General features: G+C 42.8%; 3 protein-coding genes across 4 annotated transcripts; 2 read left to right on the top strand and 1 right to left on the bottom strand.

Moving 5' to 3' along the window:
• The first annotated feature begins 55 nt into the window (after window positions 1-55).
• On the top strand, window positions 56-3,256 carry ttc9c (tetratricopeptide repeat domain 9C). Of its 2 annotated transcripts, none has more exons than XM_035407571.1 (4): window positions 56-174; window positions 1,448-1,907; window positions 2,545-2,727; window positions 2,825-3,256. In XM_035407571.1, exons 2-4 carry the CDS (start codon window positions 1,607-1,609, stop codon window positions 2,971-2,973), a joined length of 633 nt encoding a protein of 210 aa, XP_035263462.1. In that variant the 5' UTR covers window positions 56-174; window positions 1,448-1,606; the 3' UTR covers window positions 2,974-3,256. The 2 variants fall into 2 exon arrangements, with proteins under 2 accessions (XP_035263462.1, XP_035263464.1); XM_035407573.1 differs by having other exon boundaries at window positions 74-174; window positions 1,550-1,907.
• Window positions 3,257-4,673: 1,417 nt separating this feature from the next.
• si:ch211-168f7.5 lies at window positions 4,674-18,450 on the bottom strand. The gene is made up of 4 exons (XM_035407568.1): window positions 17,775-18,450; window positions 11,034-11,202; window positions 10,451-10,678; window positions 4,674-7,576 (listed from the first exon to the last, which is right to left on the bottom strand). Exons 1-4 carry the CDS (start codon window positions 18,003-18,005, stop codon window positions 5,121-5,123), a joined length of 3,084 nt encoding a protein of 1,027 aa, XP_035263459.1. The 5' UTR covers window positions 18,006-18,450; the 3' UTR covers window positions 4,674-5,120.
• A 2,404-nt stretch (window positions 18,451-20,854) lies between these two features.
• On the top strand, window positions 20,855-23,431 carry map1lc3cl (microtubule-associated protein 1 light chain 3 gamma, like). The gene is made up of 4 exons (XM_035407574.1): window positions 20,855-21,039; window positions 21,260-21,315; window positions 21,685-21,791; window positions 22,369-23,431. Exons 1-4 carry the CDS (start codon window positions 20,982-20,984, stop codon window positions 22,553-22,555), a joined length of 408 nt encoding a protein of 135 aa, XP_035263465.1. The 5' UTR covers window positions 20,855-20,981; the 3' UTR covers window positions 22,556-23,431.
• Window positions 23,432-23,705: the final 274 nt, after the last annotated feature.

The raw sequence follows: 23,705 nt of genomic DNA, 5'->3' as shown, positions 1-23,705 counted from the left end.
TACTAGCTATTGGCTACAATCCGGCTACCGTGCATGTTCGTGATGCTGGTCCACCCGCCAGCTTCCGGGTCACGTCAGTGTGCGGGCGGAAGCAGCGTGCTGAGCGTTGAAAGGCTTTTTGAACTGACAGGAGTGGACGATTTATCAGCTAATATTTGAAAGACGGACGAAAAGGTATTTTGATACTTAAACTGCGTTCATTCTCTTGCATGCCGAGAACAATGAGCTAAGTCACTTATGGTTTGCTAGCCTGTGTCATACGAAAGTTTTCGCAAGCTAGATCTAATGTAGTCTCAATGAAATTAGCAGTCTTGCTAGCTCACTAATTTACCTACCACAGCTCGCTTGCTAGGCAGCAAGAATTCATAAAAAATTCACATAGATTTATTCAGTAATAACGCCCCAGTTGCCAAGCAAGGAATTTGAGGAAACTGTGTATACCTTGCTATAAATTGCTGAAAAGCTTTGTCTCTACACGGACTTTGCCTTGGTTGTTAGATTATCGAGCTGGATAGCTAATTCGTGTCTTTAGATAATTTAACGGCATGCTTTACTACAATTTGCATTTGTCTATTTTATTGTCTATCGATGGCTACATTTCCAGTTAGCTTTGTAGCTAGGTCTGAAATGTTGTCTTATTGATTGAATAAGTTAGCTAATCAGAAGTAGCCGTAACATGCCCATCCTCTACTAAAACCATCCTATACTAAAACAGTAAGACTATCTATGTATCTTGGCAAATGTGCTGGGAATGTCTGGGATGGAGGAAAACATATTCTCAGTGTGTCATTCGTTGACAAGTAACTAACGAACCTACTTCTTCATTGTAGTTGTCTGAGTAGCTAGGTAGCAACAGTAGATTACTTTCATTGGTGCCAACATGCTAGATAGGTCGAAAGAAGTAGCTTTAACGACATTTATCCAAAAAGTGACCCTGACAAAAACGTAGCGATGATTACCTAGCAAGTGGCGACATTTCATAATTATATGTACATTAGCTTGTCTAATACCAGGTTATGAAAAGTGCCTCTGGGTAGATAATTATTTCGAAATTTTGGTTGTTTTGAATCTGTATTCCATAACGATTGGATTTGCAATGAAACAGGGGATATGGTGGATAATGGACTCATAGCTTTAATTTGAGAGTATTTGCATCCATATCGAGTAATCTCTGTAGGAATTGGCCTTTTATATAGGCTACATAGTTTGCAAATAGACTACACTCTAGACCTGTGATATAGGTCTGATATCATCACAATTTACCCATGCTTCCATGCACTAGCGTGGTAAATGGCTACTGTATTGGACACTGCGCAGTAGATGTTGAAAGATGTTACTGAACTATTTTATTTAGGCCCAGTGTTCTCATGGGGCCTTGAGAAAAAAAACCTCTTAATAACTCCTGTACTAATACATATCCACTTTTTGTTTTTAAATTAAAATGTAGGTTTTCCTGTATGAGGGCATATACCAAGGGGGAAATGCCAATGAATGTAACACGCAGTTCAAAAATGAATACACTGTGATACAATACAATATCTGACAACAGAACCTACTGGAGCCTGCAGCCACGAAAGAGAAGACGGCGAAAGAAAGCACCGAGTCAATGGCAAGCTGTTCCCCCTCGGCCGCGGTAGAACTCGGAGCTGTGGGCGGAGTTGGGTCAAAGGTAGACGCTCAGCTTCAGGATGCGGTGCGACTGAAAACCGAGGGGAACGCATGCTACCGCGAGAAGCGCATTCGCGCCGCCATCGGACGGTACCACCGCGCGCTGCTTGTACTCCGTGGACTGGACTCTGATGTCACAGCAGCGGTCCAGGGCTTTGGCCCCCAGATGCCGACTACGACCCCCAAGCAAGAGGAGCTGTTGAGGAGTACGCAAGTGGATTGCTATAATAACCTAGCAGGTAGCTGATCTCTGCATCGAATGACACAAATTGTCTCACTGGCTGAGTTTCTATGTCTGAAATGATGCCTCAGTAAAAGGCTGGCATTTTGGATGATCATCAATCATATATTTCTCAATAACTATTGGATATTTGGAGCTCTAGCTTCAGTTTTAGTCTTTACATAGGTAAGGCATATGTATATTAAAAATGAAGGGCTTCTGAGGAACAGGCCCAACAGCCTAGTCCAGTTCCTGTGGAATGACACTGATGTGAAGCAACCTTACATAACTGTCCATTACCTAGACATGATGCAGCTACAGGGTTATTACCCCAAATCCATCACTGCAATATTGACTACAACCCGAAGAGGCAGTGGGTGGCATTTAAGTGTCATCTGATTGTATGAAAGGATACGTGTCACTTTGTGCAAGTCACTAGACTTAAAACATGGATGCATTCAGAAATTAGAGCACCTCAGAGCATTAGACGAGGGTAGGTTTGAGACAGGTGGCTGACTCGATCTGTGCTTCATAGACTTTAACAGAGTGTCTGTCTCACCCACTTAAACACTGATGCCATTTTTCAGAGAATCTATTTTTGTTTTCAGCGCATTTGGCGGCTTACGTAATACCACCCTCTGCTTCCTCTGTCTCAGCCTGTCTGCTCCAGCGGGAATGTGTTGACTATGCTCGGGTTCAAGAATACAGTCTGCGGGTGCTTCAGTGGCGAGCAGGAGACATTAAGGCGCTGTACAGGGCAGGAGTGGCCGCGCTGGAGCTGGGAGACGCACAGACTGCCCGACACTACCTCAGTCAGGCCAGCAGAGGGCAGCCTAATGGTAATTCACACATGTTTTTGGAACCCTCAAAAAACCTCCCACACCATTCAGTACAGTTGTGGTGTTAAACCCCTTTCTTTCTCCTTTCCTTTTTCAGATCCGAATGTGAGGCGGTACTTGCAGCGGGCAGAGGAAAGACTAAGTAGTGACTACCAGAGAGAAAAAGCATTATATAAGGGCATGTTTGCCAAACAGAAGGATGAAGCGGGGGAGGGAGGGGTAGACAGTGGGGTGACTCAGAAGTAAGTATGATGCAAGGAAGCTTCCCGGTCTGGCTGAAGTACCACGAATGCTAAAAAGGCGAATGTTAAAAAAAGCTCAAGGAGAGCATGAGATGGTGCAGAGGTCAGACAGAGCCTGGAGAAAAATCAGGACATACAGCATTGTCTTCTTGCTTATCCCAAGTGTGGTTTGTGAAGAACTTGTGATCTCAGCTTGTCTTTATTTGTTCATTTCTTGCATTTCACCGGTCTCTCCAGAAGCAGAGTTTAAATCTTTTGTTAAAACTGAATAAATATTTTTGAACTTACCGTTTTCCCCTTGCTTTTGTCCTATGCTGTATGCAATTAAGTTTTTGTTCAGGCATATGGGGTTGAAGCTTCCAGAGAGAAGGGATGCTCTTGCCTGTATGACCTTACACATCCGTTATTAATTTTGAAGTTACTTTTAATACTCTGATGGGATTTAAAAATTGTTTCCCAGATAATTTTTTTTGAACTGTTCAATTAGTATCTCTGAAAACAAAATTGGCACTAAATCACACTAAATAAAAAAATTTGCATTCAATACGAAATTTATTCTGAAATTTCCATAGTGAGAGTCATTATCTCCAAATGGAGAACACTTGGAACAGTTGTGAATCTTCCCGGGAGTGGTCAGCCTGCCAAAATTTCTGCACGGGCGCAGCAACAACTTATCCAGGAAGCAACAAAAGATCCCAGAAAAACATCCAAAGCGTTCGGTTGCTGCTAAAGACGGGGCAATCAGTTACGTTCAAGGGGGCAATTACTTTTCACATGGTTGATGTGTGTTTGATAACTTTTTTTAATTAAATAAAATAATATAAACGTGTTTTTTGTTTAATCAGGTTCCCTTTGTTAAATATTACACTGTTTCTTAAGATTTTAAACCATTCAGCGTGACAATTATGCAATAATAAGAGGAAATTAGGAAAGGGACAAATACTTTTTCACTGTACAGTATTGGTGCAAATTATGAAAACACTGCATTTATAAACAGTTTGATGATTAATGCAACAGTTTCTCTTTTTGGCATAATAAAAGTAATATGTAATAAATGTAATATCAATACAAAACAAAAATGAAGAAATAATTAGCATTTGTGTTAAACAAGTAATAATTACACCGTCCTAAATTTATTAGTTTATACCTACAAAATTAAGCAGTCTTTTTTGATGATTTTATAATCATTTTGAGCATGTCCTTGTCCAGTATTTTTCTACATAAAATGATAATATTCAAGCTAGGAAAACAGTTTTTTTGGCCTGTATACTTTATTTTAAATTACTGATGGTGAGATAATATCTATGTCAATGGTCAAGAAGATAACGGTTTCGCATACATTTTTACAGATGAAAGGGACTTCTTTATGCAGTGTTTCCATAATTTGTGCCAGTACTGTGTGTTTGCGTGTGATATATATATACACACACACACACAGTATTTTACCTGGATAATGCATATTTAGCAATGCTCTACATATTATGCTAGATGTGGTATGATAACATTTGTCATTGCCAAAGTGACTTTCACAGAGATAATTCTTTGACACCTAGTGCATTAAAATTCCTGATGTTCTCTGATGTTCTTGAAGAACCTGATGTTCTCGTTATATATTGTTATATAACAGCTTTAAAAATTACATAACAATTTTGAGACGTTTATTGTTACTGTAAGCCATTTCAAATCATAACGACACAGAGAATCTTTCCATGTAGAAACTTCCATAGCGTTTAATTTTATTTCAGAAACAACAGCCCTGAATCAAATATCTTTTTGTTTCTCATTGTTACATCTTATTCACTTATCTCAAAATAGATTCATTATTCAATGTCTGTATCTAGTGGATAAATTAACAGTAAAGATACAGAAAGGCTCACAGATACATCCCAACTGAGACACAAATGCGCACATACACACCCAACCATAATTTGCAGAAGATCACATGCAGAAGCACACACAATGCCAAAGTATTAACAAAAAAAAAACACTAAAGATTCCACTAGAAACTTAATTGGTTATCTCCAGGCTGCAACAAAATGTACCAACACTGAATAGGTATAGTTAACAAAAATCTTTAAAGAGTGAAATACTACTGACATGCAATATCTGAAATGCTTTATATTTGTGCTCAAGCTTGTTTGAGGCACAACCTCATTTTCTCAAACTCTGGGTTTTAAAACTGAAAGGCTTCACCGAGCCAAAGACCCTTCTCCCAAGATCTCGGAACGAGCGAGAGCGTGTCATACGTGCCGGGGGAGGAGGAGGAGAGAGGGATGGGGAAGAGAGAGGGGAAAGGGAGAGACAACTACCTTCTGGACTCTGAGAACGGGAGAGGTGGAACAGGCTGGCAGTGGAGGAAAGGCGCTCATCCTCGCCCCCGCCGCCGAAAGCTCTCGCCCGCTCCAGGCTGAGGCCTTGTGAAGTGTACTCCATCCCCGACCGGGCAATCTCCAGGGAGGACACCCACTGCTGTCGCCTTTCCTTGGAGCTCTGCTTGTGGAACCGACGGTCCAACACTCCCTGGGACTCACTGCGAAACAGCCCCCCTGCTGGGCGCAGACCAGAATTTCGACTGCTCCAACCTCTCCCCTTGTGTTTCGAGGGGTTCTCTTGCTCCCCCTCCTCCTCAGTCTTCCCTTTTTTCACACTGCTGCACGATTTTTCTGATGACGTGTTCTGCCTCCCGCCATCTCTCTTGCTGCCCACCCCCCTCTCCTTCTCTTTCCCCCCAAACAACCCCTCTAGCCTCTTCCGAAAACTTGTTCCTCTTTTTGCGGTGCCGCTGAGATCTCCCTCCGCCTCCTCCTCCCACCTGTTACAGCTCTCCCTTCCGGCAAAGCTGCTTACTGTCGAGGCCCTAACAAGCTCCCTGGAGGCATGCTTGCCCTGATATAATCGTTCGCCTTCTGCTCTCCTCCATCCCCTTCCCCCCGACTCCCAACCTGCGCCTGACTCCTGTCTGAGTGACCCTCCCCTCGGCCGCCAGTCTCCCTCCAGGGGGGACCGGTGCACACGGAAGCGGGGAAGGGAGGTCTGGGAGGGAGAGTCGCGATGGAAGACGGAGAGCGGCGCCGGCAGGAAGGGAGAGCGTGACTGCGACAGGGACGGAGAGTGGGCGGCGGGACGAGCCGAGTGCGCGGAGAGCTGGGAATCGGCGGGGGAGCCAGGCGGAGACGGCGTTTGGAGGTGAGAAAGAGGATGGGGGAGAGGATGAGCCAGAGCAGAGGGGTGGCAGTCAAAGTGAGCCGTGGGCGTGGATTGTCTGGCCGCGTGGACCGCCTGGCCGTGAGCGCTGGGTGTGGAGAGGCCATCTGAGAAGGAGGCAGGGCAGTGTGGGGGTAGGTGGAGGTCCAGCTCTGAGTGCGGGTAAATTGTTGAGTGGCTCTGGAGCGAGGCACTTGAGTGGCAGGCGGACTGATCAGACTCTGGTAGCTGGGAGTGGGAGTAGGGGGAGGGGCTAGTAGCTGGCGTCCCATCTGGAAAAGCCTCACCCCTCTCTGCCTCAGTCCTGAAGCAGTCTTCATCCAGCTCCACCCCTTCCTCCAGAAGCCCCACAACCACCGACCGAGGGAGCCCTGAAACTCGAGATATCTCGCAGACCCTGGCCGAATTCTCGCTAATCTTGGGAGAACCTTCACAGAGCTTGGCCGGATTTTCCTCCAGCTCTTGTGAAATGCCACTCCAGTCCATGGACCGGGAGAAGCCCTGCGGACTGAATCCCGTCCCCTTTATCTCCAGTGACCCACGGTGACTGACCGTCTGCAGGCAGGTAGAGATCCTTTTTCTGCCTCTCCAAGTTGACGATGTGGAGGTAGTGGAAGAAGTGGGGGGAGGGGTACGGGCAAGGGTCTCATTTCCCAGGTAGCCGTATGAGCCCATCACTTCCTTCACATTTTTTGAGTCCAAACTTAAATTTGAGTTCAAATTTGGATTCAAATTCAAATTCAAATTTAATTGAAAACTTAAATTCAAATTTTCACCATTCAAGGATGATAGGTTTCCCAAATTTATGGAATTCCTGCAACTGCCACCCCCCTTTCCATTGCCACTTGCACCGATGCTCCCAGAGTTCCCAAAGAAAGATTTGCGCTGGGTCACAGTCATGGTTGAGGTTGTACTGTGGCTATCGAAAGAAGTCAGTGACTGGCTTGACCCACGTGCAGGACCAGAGCTCCACTTCCGGGAACCAGGTCTGGAACCCAAGTCTGTGGTGGCCCTGGAATGGTACTGGAGAACCAGCTTTGAAATGTACTGATCCAGCTGAGAAAGGTGTGATGGGGCCTGCTGTCGGGTCAGCACAGAGTCCTCAGTTTTCGGCTCGTCGTGCCGATTCGCCTCTGAGGTGGGGGGTAGGTTAGGGTTAGCGTTGGGAGGCGTCGGGTCTTGAGGCGAGGTGAACAGAGGGCTTTGGAGTGCCACAGCATGAAGCGGACTGGGGTAGGGGTACACCTCTTTTGTCTTGCGGGACACCAAGTCTGAGCAGAATTTTGGGTCCAGCTGAAGTCGAGGCTGGTTTGATGCATTAGGATAGAATGACGCCAGCTGTGACTGACCTAGACCAGAGCAAAGGTCAGACAAGAATAGGAGGCCACTGACTTCAAGGTCCCCTGTAAAAGGAAAGAAAAGGTTGATTTATAAAGCTCAGGATAGCTGACCAAAAGAAACCTCCACAAAAGGATGTGCGTGCACGTGCACCAACATCTATCGCTCACAATGTCTGTATTTGTACATTTCAGAAAATACTTAATACTTCAATGTGTCTAGCAAAATGGTTTTAGAAATGCAGCTGTGTCCCCTTACATATCATGGCTTGAAGGAGTAGTTTAGCATTTTTATCATAAATGATTTATGACTATTATACCAATGATATACAGGGAGTGTTGGAGTTTGTTGTGAGATATTTTCTGGCTTTTTGGATTACGATAAATGTTCTTTATCTTCTATCATTCATTTTGACTACAGTGGCTAATGATAAATGATTCAATTAGCGGCATCACTAAATAATCAAAAAAGGGAATATGCATGAAAAACATTGGAATAAAAATCAGGTGTTTAAAACATCCTGAACTACTTTTTTTAATGTACAAAAAAAAAACCAAAGAACTAGAAATTTGGCACAGTTTAAGGTTTGGATAAATACTACCTATAGAACAGAATACACACATAGTCCACATCTTCACACAGTCTGACTGACGTACCACAATTCGATGATTGTTTAACAACAGGTTTGTGAAGAAACTATAGTGACCTTGGGTGCTGGAAGGAGGGAAGAAATCAGGAATTTCTATGGGCCCTTATAATAACTAAAATTCAAAGCAGTGATGAATAGCAACATAAAAAGAAATGTGTCCGTTTGGTTTTTATTGGTTTTGGCAGCAGCAGCATAGGTTTGAAGGGGTTATTAATAACTCTTTCAGGAGCTGAAGGTGAAGCAAGCCTGTCCCATTATTTTTAAAGCATTTGAGCCACCATCTTGGCATAGCTGTATTTTCCAGTGATCCTGGCACAGTTCCAGCACCTAGTGCAGCACATACGGAGTTTCACATCACCTGAGATTTGTACTATAGCCTACCTCTCTATCTATCCAAACCTCTGATTAATTTTGAGCAAAGGTTCAGTAACGCAATGCACCATTGACAACCAAAGACTGAATGCACGCTGCTTTTGTTTTTTTTTGCTGTCAGTGTTTATCTTACTATCTGAAATATCTTTGGGTTGTTAGAAGGGCTTTGTTGCCTAGCAGCAACCTGTTCAGATGATCATCCCTCTGAGGAGCTGTGGAGAGCTGTGGAGGCTTGATCTTGGTGGAGCAGCCACGAGCAGACCCAGGACAACTGGCAAACATGTCTGCTGCGTGGCATTTTGCGTTTCAAAACCGCATGGAGATTGACAGTACAGGTCTACCCTTTAAAGATCATATAAAATTCAACTATAGAGTGGTGAGACACAAAATTGTATGTGACTGCAGTCAATGACCTCTATGGAAAAAGGAAGTCTCTACTTGTCAAGAAACTCCTGCTTAGTTCGATCAGATACTGAATTACTGTGCGCGCAGGAGCCTTCCTGACCTAGCCTGACATAGTTAGAACAGACAGCCACCTGAGACATGCCCATAAGAAGCCCCTTATTTTGCTCAAATGTGCCACTGGCAAAATATGAGAGGACAGCTGGAACCCTTAGGTAACAAAAAAGGGCATGGTGCACATTTCAGTATCAAGTGACAGCTCTCCAAGTCCACTTAGGCTCAGCTTTTTAATGCCTCTGGTCAGTGCCACATTTACATATTACAGTAGATAGAGAGTTTATTTATAGATCTTGGCCAACTGCCCTCATCTGTGACATCATCGGTTCATTGTCTCTAAATGTGTTCCATCGCTAAAAGACGCACAAGAGTTTATTCATGCTTTTGTGTATTCAAGGTGAGACTATTATATACAGTCCTGAATAGAAAAAATGTGTTTATCATTTATAAAATAGGGTTTGGGCCCTCATTTATCTTTAGCACCCAAACAGAACACCAAAATGTAAATGCTCACTCAAATGTCACAACAAATGTTGAAACTTTTATTTCCAGTGCTCCCAAGCTTTGAAATGACCTTCCCCAATTCCACATTACACATTTAAAATAAATACTTAACCTGAAGACAACACATTAGGGAACATACATACATTTTGCTCTGCAAATCATGCACTCTACTGATATTCTTCCAGGGGCCTCTTAAAAATGTTGTGTTCTATTAAGGTATACCATTAGAGCTTTGAATAAACTGCTTATTCATAGACTTGGTGAGCATCATTCATCCAGTCAAAAAAATGCCGGGCAATTTTCTCTAATGTGCTGCTTGAGTTCTCTTTTCTGCTTCCCTGCAATTTCCAGGAGTTTCAAAAATGCCTTTCAAGAAAGGGGAATAATTTTCCAAAATAACTTTTTTACCAAAGTCTCAATTTTTCTTTTTTTCATTCACTGCGGAAAATGTCCATGGCAAAGTGCTTTGTGACAGCCAGTTTCTAAATGACCCTATAAATTGGTTGATTTTGAATGCAGACAGGATTTCAAATTCGGAATTACGGAATTATTAGACGCTTTTCACTTGAAAATGACATCACAAACAGCATTACAGTTCTTACAGAATTACTGTAAGACCTGTTAATTTCAGCTGGAATTTAACATTTTGAATAGTCATAGACTTGCTTGGGAGTGTAATGTAAAGGATATATCCATATTTAGATGAACTGTACAGGAATTATTACCATTTCAAAATATATCTGTTCAAATCTGTTAAAAAGTGTTTTTTTTTAAAAAAGGAACATGACTTGCCAGTGATTTGCCATTACCACATGCATGCCTCTCAGATCTAATGGAATTCCAAAGATATTAATTAAATAACCATTAATATTTACTCATGTTGTTTTAGGTAAGCTCATCCATTCATAAAGCAAAAAACTTGATATTACTTAGCCGCAACAACATTGATCCTCACCTGTAGAGACTGGCCTCCTCTCTCCCTTCTCTTCCGTTGCACCCTGGGTTGGCTGCTGTCTGCATTCCCGCCAGTGGGAGGCGGTGTGATCTGCGGAGTGAGGCCGGCAGTCCACGGGCCCCCAGCTGCTCCTGACCCCAGCAGCCCCCCCGAGTGCCCCCTGAACCCCCTCGCTGCAAACGGAGCAGCAAGAGTCAGACAGGGAGCTCCCGCTGACTGAGTAGAAGCCTGCGAGATGAAAAAGGGAGGGAAGGGAGAAACGGAGACGGGGAGGACGGGGGAGAAAGGGACACAAAAGGAAAGGGCGAGAGACAAAGAGAGAGTGAGCAAGGGAAGGAGCAGGAAGAGAGAGGGAAGAGTTAATGTTTACAGAAGGTTTTTTTTTCGCAGTGCAGCCCTTGTCAGGGTGAAGCATGCGTCAGCTGGAATGCAGGCCTGGCAGTGTGTGGGAGCCTGTCGCCAGGCACCCGGGTTCTGAGCGCGCTGGAAGAACGCCGCGGCCCCGGAGGGCGCGCCAGACGGCACGGCGCGGCACGGCGCGGCACGGCGCGATCCCGGCGCCTGCCCCCCCCGAAACGCGTACCTGAACTGGGCCTCGAATCGCAGTCCAGCTGGGCGGCGCCGGAGAGGTCCGGGGTAGGGGGGGACAGCGGGTCCGAAGGAATGTCCCAGGACAAAGTGGACCAACGCGAGTCAACACCGTCCCCAAAACTGCTGAAGCAGGGCAGCCCCGAATCAGAGACAGACTGGACCTGAAGACAGACCACAGATAAACTCACATTAGCTTTTTTTTTTTTTTTGTGATTTACTGATCAAACTCTTGGTGACTCAAAATGCAACACATAAGAAATACAAGTGAATATAAACAGACCCAATTATCCTATAATTCTGCGATTCCAACAAACAACACCCACGTCCACCCCAACCCCCACCACTCCCCACCACCCCCCGCCCCCATTCCCTCAATCAACAGGACGCCAAACCAATTCTTTTCAGGTCAGATCAGTCTTCAATTTTGGCAAGTGCTGAGAGACAATGCAGGTGATTCATGCTGATTTAATGAAAGGGTAGGGGTCTTAAAAACAGAAAAGGGGAAAACAGATGAAACACAAAGGACCAGGAGAAACGGGGAGGGAAAAAAGAAAAGAGGACTTTGACCAGGCTTATCTATGCTCCACCTGTTTGCCTTCCTTCTTTCTCCCTCTCTTTCTCTGACAGATGGAAGATGCGGAGAGTGGGGGGTGGAGAGAAAGAAAGACAGAGAGAGAGAGAGAGAGAGCGGGGGAGGGGGCTGCCTAGTTAGAGCCACTGCAGGGAGAACACAAGTCAAAGACCCACTACTCCAGAAAATAACTACCGCCTCCTCTTCATAGCAACCTCTCTTTCTCCTTCACTTCGCCCACACAGCACATCGCCAGGAGAGAAGCACTGAGCTCACATTGAAGTGAACGCCCAAATGCATGCACACAATCCTGCAAGCTCACAACGCCTGCCCAGATACACACAAACCCAAACACACACCCCACACACGCATATATGTACCCTAACGCAAGAATGCAAACCTGCTAAAACCTAATCACACACACACACACACACACACTCGCACACATACACACACACACATCCACACAATCGCCATGCCTGCACACATACACACGTTACTGAACGTACTCACTTTAAGAATATGAATTGCAATGAAAATCGTTACATCTCTGGTGCCAAATCCATTCACATTTTCTATGTGCTCCTTGTCTTTTGCACTTCAGTGTATTCCTATTTGATCTTTTCTCATCACCCTTGCCAACATAATGTTGCATGAAAATGGGATTATAGCTACATGTTGGTGTTAGGAGTGCAGTGAAAACTGAATGCTAACAGACACCCCAGTTAAATTTGGGGGAGGCAAATGCTACTCGGCAAATACAAAATGGCCAAACACAACATATCACCCTGCATTAAAATATCTACCAATCAGGTGACTAAATGATAATAATGATAAGTGGATTCCTTGGGGTTGTCTTTACCTAAGAACTCTATGGAACACTGAATAGATCCAAAAGGGCACTCCTAAGGAACTGTAATATGTACCTATAACTCCTTGATAAAACGTGCAAGAAATTAGCTATAGGAATATGGGGAAAGCTGCAAGGACATGTGGGGTTAGAACCAGATTGGGAAACTGTGTGGTCAAATTTAAATGAGGCCACTAAAAACTGTTCATACCAGCTCATCCAGTTTAAATAGATTCATTCACATCCAGTTTAATTAAATTTATTTATTAATTATAATTTCTGTCGAGGACAAGTTCCAGGCACGATGTGGTACGTTTTATGGAGCGTCCATTAATTAAGGGCATTTAGTCCATGCCAGCTAAGATATTTCTGAGTTATTGGGAGGGCAGTTTAAACCAGATCTATTACTTTTGACTGCCTTCAAAGCTGTTAAAAACTATTGTTCAACACTAGATCGATCCTGACCTCCCTTTAAATCGATTTTAAACAGCTATAAATTCACTTGCACAATTATAGAATAAACAACAGTGGAATAATTTTTCTTTTTTTAAACAACGCCGTAAAAAATACAGGCATGGGCACGGATTGCATCATCTGCTCAAAGAATCTTCTGATTTATCACAATGAACAAATATCTCTGTTAGCACAACACAAATAATTTTATTTACTATTTTCAGGAATATGAGAAGCTAAAAGTTTAGGCAGGTAGCTACCATATTTGTGTGAAATGTTTCACATCGTGAACGTGCAGGGAAACAAGTCACAAGCTTTCTAAGTCCAGTTAGTGTTTACGGACTTCTGTAGTCCTGTTTGCATTGTGTGACGTACATTGCTGCGAATAGAGGGGGTGCCAGGGTGTGAGGTCGAGTGTGTGAATGTTTTTGTGTTTGCTTAGCAAATAAAACCTGCAGATCACAAAAATGATAAGGATAATTATAATAACTTATACAAACAGCTGCTGAAAGGAGTGTCTTGAACTATAGGTTTTCATGCTATTATCAGTTAACATATTAACTGGTGAGGTGGCACTGGTTAGTATTCATCTCCTGAAAAGAGAAGAACATAGCGCCATCAGCTTAATACCCATGTTATATCATGAATTAAACATCATTTGGTCCCAGCTGAAATGACTGCAATTGAGTCATCTATCTCAAGTGTAAGGGTCGGGTTTTCTTAATCATAAAAAGCTCTATATTTGGAGGTCTCAGTAACGCACCACTAAGCTCCCAGGCTTGAAATCACCCTTGGGATTGCAGGGACAACTGAACAGTGATTCAGTTATCATTCGATACGTTTCATTGTACTAAATATTGCAGATTTAGGCATGATTTATAGTAATTATTTGCACTAGGATTAATAATGTTTGTATTAATGCACACTGTTATTTTCATCATCATCTTAAAAAAAGATAATACTAAATTAAATATATTATTCATACACAGCTAAAGATATTTGGACTAGACCAAATCACAGTGCTTTTGTTGTGGTTTGTATGTGACAGATGAGTCAGTACTTTGGGTTGGATTTAGGTTCCAGGATTAAATGCTAAATCTCCACCATAAGCAGTAACCACCAAACGATCACACTACATACAGCACACAAATGCAAACCTTTCATGCAAAGCATGGATATACACTAATCTCTTAAGTAGAATAGATCAAAGCCACATACTGTCGGTAATTAATTGCAGGTAATTCATTTCCAACACCTTTCCCGTGTGTTTGGTTCCTATTTGAGGGTGCTGCTTAGAAGTGTAGAAGGAAATGTGCCCATGTTAATGGAATGCCAGAGATCTGTATAATCAATCAATTAATTAATTTAAAAAGGAGACCGGACAGATCCACCCTCCTTTGGTTTTTTTATTTTGCTTTATTCAAACAGGAAGAAAGCAGAGAGAGAGAGTAACCGATAGAGAGGGGGATTTGACTTCTATTTTCAAGTGTGTTAAAGAAAAAATATCAGGTGCATAATGCCTGTTTGAAGTAGCAGCAGCCATAAGCTTATGGCTTAGCCGAACCTCACAAGTGAACTCTCCACGGAGTGCAAAGGTCTTTGAAACCCTTTGATGAAAGGTGATATTTTAATGACTATCATTATCCCACAAACCTCCGTCCCCACAGCCCACATCATTTTAATATCAAACAGTTAAGCACCGACACACAGATTCGGGCATTTTGTTACACTGACTACGAGTCACAAGCGCACCAGAGGCAAGATGGAATAAAAGTGACAGCTAAAGGAAGATATACGCACAGGTCTACGGAACACCGGGACGAAGAGATGGATGGACTACCTATCTTCCCTCAGCTGTCACATTTATTTGGCTTACGTAGCCTAAATGCTAATCTCCCTGGAATAAGAGTCATTTAGTGCAATATCTGCCCCTAGCTTTCACCCCTCTGTCAGGTTTTACATTGACACACACGCTCGCTAACACATGTAGGTGGAGGAACGGCAGGTTTACCATTAAAATAATACTGGAAAACAAATGACTCATTCTGACTGCAAAGGCCAGCTGCTCCGCTCAGAATGGGCTGAGGGAAAACACGCTTTAAAAGAACGCGTTGTTAGACTATACCGAGTTTCTTGTGGCTGAATTATTGCATTTACCCTGACAACTTAATCATTTTTGCATTTTATGAAATCCACCATCAGAAGCAATCAGTCTTTGCAAATTAAATTCTTGCAATACAAATGACTTTTGGTTAAAAATGCATTTTAATTATGCAATACAGACAATTAAAGTAAATCAATCAAATGCATTTTCCCCATCAAATATATTGTAAATATTACATGAATGGAGGTAGTTACAAATAAATTTGCAGTATTGTAATGCTGGTGAAATTGATCACGGACTAATATAAATCATAGATCCAGACACTGAATCACAAAAATAATCTCCTGAATGCTAGACAGGTCATATGGCATAAAACGAAGGTTTCTGACTGAAGACGATGTCGTAGATGCCAAATTGTCAGTCTACCCTGGTCACGAAGCACACTCAACATAAAGCTCTGAGCACACCAGCCCTCCTTATTAACCGAGTCGGTCACCACTGAAGTTAGCCGGGCTACCCTTTCACAGAGCACGTAGTACCTCACTGCACCAAATTCCAACTGTCAAATGCCGTGCAGACTGTTAACTAACCCAAGAAAATACTCCCTCAGGACACTGCCACTGGAGCGCTCTCGAGAGGGCAGCAGCGGAGGTGACATCATTGGCGCACGGACACGGCTTTTCCGTCCGTCGTGTGATGGGAAAGCACGGTAATTGCCATGACGTCGGCAGAAAGGTGGCTCAGCAGTTACACAACGCCTCACAGTGTGGGGATTAATGTTCTCTGCTGTTCACATGTCTCTCAGATACAAACAGAAGCACATCTTTATCTGGGACTCCTTTCTCTTCCCTTCTCAATATCAATGTGCTCTATACTGTTTGGTTGTTGACTCAGAATATCAAGTTTCCACCGGTTTGGCTGCTCTTAACATAAGCATATTCGCCTATACAACTTGAAGGCCATTTCAGTAATGAATGATTAGAAATTTGCACCCACCAAAGCCTCAAAAGTAGTTTTTTCTTAATAAATTTAGAAAAAGTAAGTCACAGAAGTAATCATTTCACCTCTTCCAGATATGTATTTAGACAAAAGTAGTGCTCACATCATTCAGCTTCCAAGTACGACCTGAAACGTCTTACAAGCCTACATTCAGAAACAGATTTGTATTGCTTTATGAGGACTCCAGGCAGCCCCTGTTTTGTGGGGACTTGACATGCATTTGTTGCACTGCCTGTCTGGCTTGAATGGAGCAATTAATTTTGCAACAGAAAGCGGTGTTGGACAACTGTGCCCGCAATTAACATGGTTTATAGGCCCCTCTCTCTTTGCCACTTCCAACTGGAGAGTGATAAAAAGGAAAGACATTTTGATCCTGTAAAGCAGGAGATTAGTCACACACTTGAAGCTCAAAGGCGCAGGTGGAATGCATGGCGTATACACAACATGGCCACCGGGCAGACTGGGGCGGTGGGCTTGTGCCTTTGGTTTCACAGAAACACTACACTGGGTCATATCCCGAAGCATTCTCTCAATTTCAAGCAGAACAAAGCTCAGTGACCAGCACATTAACAGGTAGACCGACATTCTCAGTGTTGATCAGGGATCATTGGGGATCCAGAGAATATGAGAACATAGGGGTTGTTTTCAATACAACCCTTATCCATTTTGGCCAAGACAAGTCATTGTGTTGTTCAAGCCTTTGATCCTTTGATCACTCATCATTAGGCCTGACCGACAGCAAACAGTGACCTCATTCATCGCTTTTCTCAAGGATGTGGAGATCTCAAGGAAACTGCAGCACTGCTGCTCTCCAAAAAAGGCTTTCCAAGTCCTTCTCTGAGCAGTGTTGATGAAAGGTACACAACTAGTTCCTCCATAGCACAACCTGTGTTCAGCGCTTACCGCTGTCAATGTTCTTCAATTTGAGTCACAAATCACATTACACATCCCAATCCCCAGTGCTAAAAATTCGCCCTCTTCACATTAATCACACCCTCTGAACTGCGAAATGTGTGCCATTCAAACAAAATCATAATAAATGGCATGGTTACATGCACAACAGCAATTACGATATTGCAGCGGGGACATGATTGGGAAGGTCAGATATATATGGCTGTATATAGCCAACTGCTTGAGGATTGCGTGTACCATAGTGTCCGATATTTAAAGTCTATAGAAATGTGAAGTTAAAATAGCCTATATGTAGGCATACTGTATACAGGTCATTGTTTCAATCACATCATCACCACATTGGATTAAATCAACCGTGAAAAGATATTAGCATGTGCTCTATTTAAAGCTACAGGGAAAACCTGGGGATTCAGGAGCCTTGCCTGCTTCAGTACAACGTGTCCAGATAGCGGGCTGCTGATAACACCGAACAGTCAAATCCAGAACCGTGTGACAAAATAACATTGACTGACCTTGTCTGAGCGAACATTCCGTTGTGTGTGAGTGTGTGTGTGTGTGTGTGGAACAAGGTATCAGTGGAAGAAAATGTATTAACATGCTGGACGATAAACTAATATAGCCTAATGTTAGACAGCGTAAATCATAATCCTACGACGGACTGGATACATCAATTTGTATGTAAGGGTAAGTAGCCTAGGTGTGGAATTCTTATCAGACCTGCGTGATTATTTAGCTCCAAACATCATTAAAACGGAATTAAATTCACACTGTAACATAGCTCGATAGGTTCAACGTGTAGCCTACTTAGCACAGTGGCATAGGTACCCAAACCATCCCCACTGACCTGTTGCCTACGGGACCTTGCAGTGCCGTCGGCGGAAATCCACTCACTGCTTCCCCGCTGTCGTTCTGTACCGTCTCTTCGACCCAACGCCCCCTCAACCATTTCCAGGTGTCGGAACCTCAGTAGGTCCAATTCCAGTATTCCAGCCAGACTTGCTTTCAGACGCTCTCCAAAACGAACCCGTTCGCTTCCGGACCAAAGCGAGTTCATACAACCACGGCGACCAGCCATTATTAAGCAATACTCGGGTGTCGGCACACACTACTGTCCGAATAACGGGAAAACACAGAAAATTAATCTGATAGTCTACAGCATCAATCAATGCAGAACACATTGTCCCTTGGCCATGGCCATGTCGAATATGTAGACAGCTTCATAAATATAGCCAGGATACATTTCTGTCTCATTACCGCAAAAGATTCGGTCGTGGAATTAGAACCACGAGCTAGAGCTAGCTAACTTTATAACAAGCTAATCAGTCGATTTATTTTAACAGGAAATTAGTAATCAGTCTTAATCTTTACTGCATCTAGTTTCTTCAGCCTCATCCCATCGTTCTCAGTCGATACTTGCACATTCAATAATAATTACGGGAAGGCTTTAATTCCCCTTTGGAGCCAGCTCTCAGATTGCCTGCTCTCTGTGAGATCTGTCAGTCCTAGTAACAAAGCAGGCGACAACGTTACACATTTTGGAAAAAAAAAGTGTTCATGGGAGGGGCAGTAATTCCAGCCCACTTTCGTTATTGGCCAGGAAAGTTTTCGAAAAAAAACGCATTGCACATCGAATCGTAGGCACAAACTTAAGAAATTCGATAACAAAATGAATGGTAAGTAGGTATGAACATGTAGCCTAAGGGGAAAAATTGGATTTGAACACACCACACACAAGCAGAATCCTATGCCATCCCAACATTCCTTCCTCAAATTAATTACTGAGCTCAGTCATCACAACTTGGATGGTTCCGTTATCCGCGCCATTAGTCATTTACATTATTATTGCAACGATAATGTCACAATTGTCGTCATTTCAGCGTGATTTCTGTGACACTGTTTCACTAAGTGAAGCAAGACAGCAGATAACGTTATATATTTAACAGCAGCCAACACAGAGCAGTCTATCAGAATCAAAATAACTGGGATCATCTATATTTTTTTTAATTCGTATTTATATGAGCCTAGCTAATAGCTGGCTATAGGCCCATTTAATTAAGATTAAAGCTCGAATGGTCCAACCGCGCAAAATTCCCCAAATTGTAGATTTGAAATAGACAGACTAAATAATACGCCATCAACGATCAGCAAGACTGAGCGTTTAGGCCCATTACATTCATGACTGATCGACAACGTTGAGCTGGTTCCATATCTTACAGGCAATTGGCCAATGACATTCTCCTGATGAATAAAAAATGGTTTGGACTATAATCAGACCATCTGTTGTTGTTGCATTACATGAATACACAATGTGCTTGATCAATAAATTATTCAAATGTTTTATTAATATATCTCCTATTTACAGAACTGCGTAAGATAAAGCCTAGGCTATGCAATACAGCATTAACCCCTGCTACATCGACCAATCTGTTTTTTAACAATGGATTTCACGATTATGGTTATCTGCGGGGAGAAACTTCATACGGTCACTGCAGCAACCACATAGCAGTCAAACAGAAACATCGAACTGCTTCCATCTAGCGGTGAAGTATAGGTACTGTCGTAAAAAAAAAAATATATATCAAGCATTACAATTGCCATATTGAACCACCAGGTAGCGCTCTATAACAACAGAAATACATGGCCTCCCCTTCCCGATTCAGTGTTCACTGTAACTAGCTTTGTTCTGCCAAACAATTTTAGGAAGAAGAGTCAGTCAGATGAAATCATAGGAAGGCTACTGTTTCTGCCACTTAGTCAAGGCTTTCAGCATTCGAAATAAAAATGTATTGTGCTCTTTCTAACAATAGAAACGAAAAGACAAAAACTGAAATTCGCAGAAATGAGCCGAACAACACAATGAAATCTATGGATGACCAAAATCGTCTATTTAAGACCTGCCACCTAACACTTGTTCATAAGTCAGCCTTATTCATCAGAGAATTATAGGCCTATGTTTTGGCTCAGGTAATTCAGCTGAATCTACACCAGCACAAAATGTGGATGAATAGTGTGTTCTTCTTATTCTTGAATGGGGGATAGAAAATTTGGAGAAATTTTTACATGGCAAAATGTCCAGTGTTAATTCAACTCTGACAATGTTGATGCAACTCATAACAGATTACATTTGTTGTTACTCTGGAATGTGGGACCATTCGGTATTTGTTCATTGTTGAACTAACACTGTTAGAGTTAATAATGGACATTTTACTGTTAATCACTGGATATTCTGTCTCAACTGAATGCTCTCAAATGCTTTCTCAGAAACTGATTTCAGCAAGGTACTGTAATATTTACAAGTGAAGTGTACTGTAAAGGGAAACTAGTTATAGACATCTGACATGCCATGGGGGAAAACACTGGTTTTCATGACAAAGCTCATAGCTTAAAATAAGCTTAAATAGGTTATATTAAAACGAACAATATCTCGTTCCTTTTAGTATTGCTTTGGCAAGTGTTTCAATATTTTTTGCATATCTCAAATTTTTCAGCGATTACCTGTTATTCAGATGAATTAACTCACAGAAAATATACATGTGTAATGATTTAGAGTACAATTAGCAACACAGCACATATATAGAGATACAATGTGACCTCATTTTAGACATTCGCTGCTTTAGACAAAAACACGTACCTCTAATTGTCGTCGGTTTGTTGCTGTTTTTTTTTTTTACAACAACAACAACAACAACAACTTAATTTAGAGTAAAGGTAAAAGCTAGGGGGCCGCTGTGTTTTGAAGGATGTGCTAACTAGTACATGTGAAGTTGGCATGACGAAGCGTTGACCATGAATTAGCGTTGCATGGCCATCCATCTGTCAGGGCTGAGAAGGACCGGTTTTGCAAGTTAGCGACTTTCTGTCCCTCCGACAGGCAACTCCCTCCACCCGCCCCCTACCACTCGCAAGTATAAATCTCTGTGCCGCGATACGCAGAGTGGGGCTTGTGCAAACTTCCACCCAAGGGGACGACCAGTCAGCCTGGGCGAGACCGCCGCGACGCTAACCGCGCAGTCAGTCGCACCGACCATCGGACACCCCGTCGCACAGAAACATGCCTCCCTTCGAGAAATCACAGGAACTGAAACCCTTCAAGCAGAGAAAGTGCCTGGGTAGGCGTATATGTTCTGTCTGAGTCCCATTAGAATGAATGATAATTTTAAAATTTTAAATTAAATTTTAGAGATATGGACCGTTTTTATTCACTATCCGTGTGAAATGTCATTGTAATTATGCCTATCTTGCTTTTTTGCAATGATTTAATTCATTTTTCACCCATAACTATAACTTAAGATACTGGCTGAGTCTAATTGGTTTCTTTTGCTATTCTAGCAACCAGAAAGAATGAAGTCTGCAGCATTCGCTCAAAATTCCCCAACAAAATACCGGTCAGTCATTTTTGCATACACTAATCATGCACATTTACACCTGTTTGAGCTTTCCATTTGTTTTCCAGCTCATTTCCCACAGTCTGCTTTTATGCTTTTAGGCCTATATATGTGACAAATCAGTGTCTGAACTGGTGTCCACATTAATGACATATACTGACTCTAGTGTACAGACAGTTGACCAGATGAGCAGATGAGTACTGTCAGAATATGATTAGAACAACAAATATGGACAGTAAACCAAATGTAAACGCAAAGTATAATATAGCCTTGTAAAAAAGATTTGACCTACAAATGAACCGTTTGAACTGCAGTGTCTTTTTGAGAGAAAAAAATATTGACAATCACAATTGTGTGGTGAATGTTCAGGTTATTGTGGAGCGATACATTCGAGAGAAACACCTTCCTCTGCTAGACAAGACCAAGTTCCTTGTCCCCTTTGAGCTCACCATGGGACAGTTCCTCGCTCTGCTCAGGTGAGTTCACCACTCGGACCGTGTCAGTGTTCTGTGTGAGTGCGTGCCTGTATGAGCCCCTCCACCGTGGCGCTTCCTGCCTCCCCTGTGTTGGTGTTTGTGGGTGTGTGTTTACGCCTGCCTGTTTGGCTGTAAGTCAGTTTGTCACTTTTTTTGACACTCCCTTTTTTCCCTCTTCCTGTCCATCTCAATATGAGTCTGAGTCCTTCCTCGGGTTTCCATTTATCAGAGCTGTTTTAATCCTGTGGCCTGGGACATCATTAGCTGTGCTTCCATTCCTCCCCCTGTGTCTCTTGTTTTACTGTGTAAACTTCGTGCCAAGCTCCTACCTCCCTCCCCTCCTCTGCAGTCAATTCTCATCCTCCCCCTCTTGTTCATTCATTCATACTCTCGTCTCTCTCTCTCTTTCCCCCCTCTCTCTCTCTGTCTGTGTCAATATTAACTGTCTTTTCCACAACAACAATACAAACAAAAACCAGTACCCATTAGCATTCCTAGCAAGATATTTCTCAGTCAACAGGTAGACCTCCCCTCCCCTCCTCCCTCACTCCTTCCTGTTTCTCTCTCCCTCCCCCAGGAGTAAGATAGACCTGGACTCAACGCAGGCTTTGTACCTCCTGGTGTCGGAGCGGAGTATGTCCTGTATGGCGGCGAGCATGGGGGAGGTGTACTCCCAGCACAGAGACCTCGACGGCTTTCTGTACCTCACCTACGCCTCCCAGGATATGTTTGGTGGGTTGTCAGGGGTGACGCCTTCCTGCTGACGACTGCTGGAAATCGTCTATGAGCGCTTTGTTCAAGAGCCACGGACTCCAGTCAAGAGGAATACCAACTGACAATTTTCTGTTCTCATTCATTTTCAAAAATCCTTCCTCTTTGGTTGATTGTGGTCAACCACGCCTGCCATGGCAATAGAGGTGACATTACAAGCAGGTAATTCCACAAAAAATTAAACCCCTCCTATTTATTTATTTATTGATGTTATTTATTGCAAAAGTCATTTGTTGAAAGAAAATATATACAATTTAAGGGTGTCATATTTCATTTTATGGGCCTTGTCCAAGGAAAGCAAAATGCAAATTGAAATGCTACTTCCCCTTTAAATCCAAAGATACGTCCATGTGATGCAGAATCTTGTTTAAGAAAATTGTCAAAATAACAAATGGAATTACATCTTGTAAACCATAAGAATGAGACATATGAGAATGATGTCACTTCCTCGTTGGAGTTTTCCTTTTACCTCTGTGATATCATTTCCTTTGTTGATGTTGTGGCTAAGGAAAGATACAGGTCGTAAGTAGCCCTGAGGTGCTGTGGACTGCAGTTTGAAACTGCCCATTACGAGCTGCCTAAACGGAGGGAGAGAGGAAGTTGGTTTAAAATCAGGCGGTCTCCAGGCTGGACCATGGTTGGACACACGAAAAGTGTTAACACAAACTCTTATTTCCTCTTCTGTCCCAGTTGATCTCTCTCCCTCTGTCTGTTTCTCTCTCCACTTCACTTATTGAAATCCAGGGCTGCCTGACAGTTATTTTTACTTTGTGCACATGCACTGTAACTGTATGACCACCCGACCAAATGATTCTGATGCCCAACTTCAAATACTGAACGAATTCAAATAAACAGTTTGGTCCTTTTAATTACGTGTCTGTTCATTTATTTATTTATTTATTTGTTTGTTTATTTATTGTGTTTTAAAAACTTTGGGCTTCACATCAGATCACAGTGTAAATGATGGGGACAGTCACATATACTCATCTAAGGCCCTTCACGTATCAGTGCCGCTTGTAGTTTCTTTAAATTAAATTGAAATTAAAATAGATAAACACGACCTGGCACGGTGGTGCAGTGAGTAGCGCTGTCTTGGGTTGGAATCTTGGCTTGGGCCCTTCTGTGTGTGGAGTTTGCATGTTC

This window comes from Anguilla anguilla, chromosome 3, assembly GCF_013347855.1.
Source record: "Anguilla anguilla isolate fAngAng1 chromosome 3, fAngAng1.pri, whole genome shotgun sequence".
NCBI lineage: Eukaryota > Metazoa > Chordata > Actinopteri > Anguilliformes > Anguillidae > Anguilla > Anguilla anguilla.
The sequence above is the reverse complement of the archived record's forward strand: the minus strand, read 5'-3'. Positions and strand labels throughout refer to the sequence as shown.

What these genes read in the sequence shown, in the direction of transcription:
- map1lc3cl (XM_035407574.1), top strand. Translation starts at nt 20,982, where the DNA reads ATGCCTCCCTTCGAGAAATCACAGGAACTGAAACCCTTCAAGCAGAGA. An exon ending in AATTCCCCAACAAAATACCG is followed by an intron (nt 21,316 to 21,684) that starts GTCAGTCATTTT and finishes GTGAATGTTCAG; the next exon opens with GTTATTGTGGAGCGATACAT. An exon ending in CAGTTCCTCGCTCTGCTCAG is followed by an intron (nt 21,792 to 22,368) that starts GTGAGTTCACCA and finishes TCCCTCCCCCAG; the next exon opens with GAGTAAGATAGACCTGGACT.
- ttc9c (XM_035407571.1), top strand. Translation starts at nt 1,607, where the DNA reads ATGGCAAGCTGTTCCCCCTCGGCCGCGGTAGAACTCGGAGCTGTGGGC. An exon ending in TTGCTATAATAACCTAGCAG is followed by an intron (nt 1,908 to 2,544) that starts GTAGCTGATCTC and finishes CCTCTGTCTCAG; the next exon opens with CCTGTCTGCTCCAGCGGGAA. An exon ending in CAGCAGAGGGCAGCCTAATG is followed by an intron (nt 2,728 to 2,824) that starts GTAATTCACACA and finishes TTCCTTTTTCAG; the next exon opens with ATCCGAATGTGAGGCGGTAC.
- si:ch211-168f7.5 (XM_035407568.1), bottom strand. Translation starts at nt 18,005, where the DNA reads ATGGCTGGTCGCCGTGGTTGTATGAACTCGCTTTGGTCCGGAAGCGAA. An exon ending in CAAGGTCCCGTAGGCAACAG is followed by an intron (nt 11,203 to 17,774) that starts GTCAGTGGGGAT and finishes GTCTGTCTTCAG; the next exon opens with GTCCAGTCTGTCTCTGATTC. An exon ending in GAGGAGGCCAGTCTCTACAG is followed by an intron (nt 7,577 to 10,450) that starts GTGAGGATCAAT and finishes TTCCTTTTACAG; the next exon opens with GGGACCTTGAAGTCAGTGGC.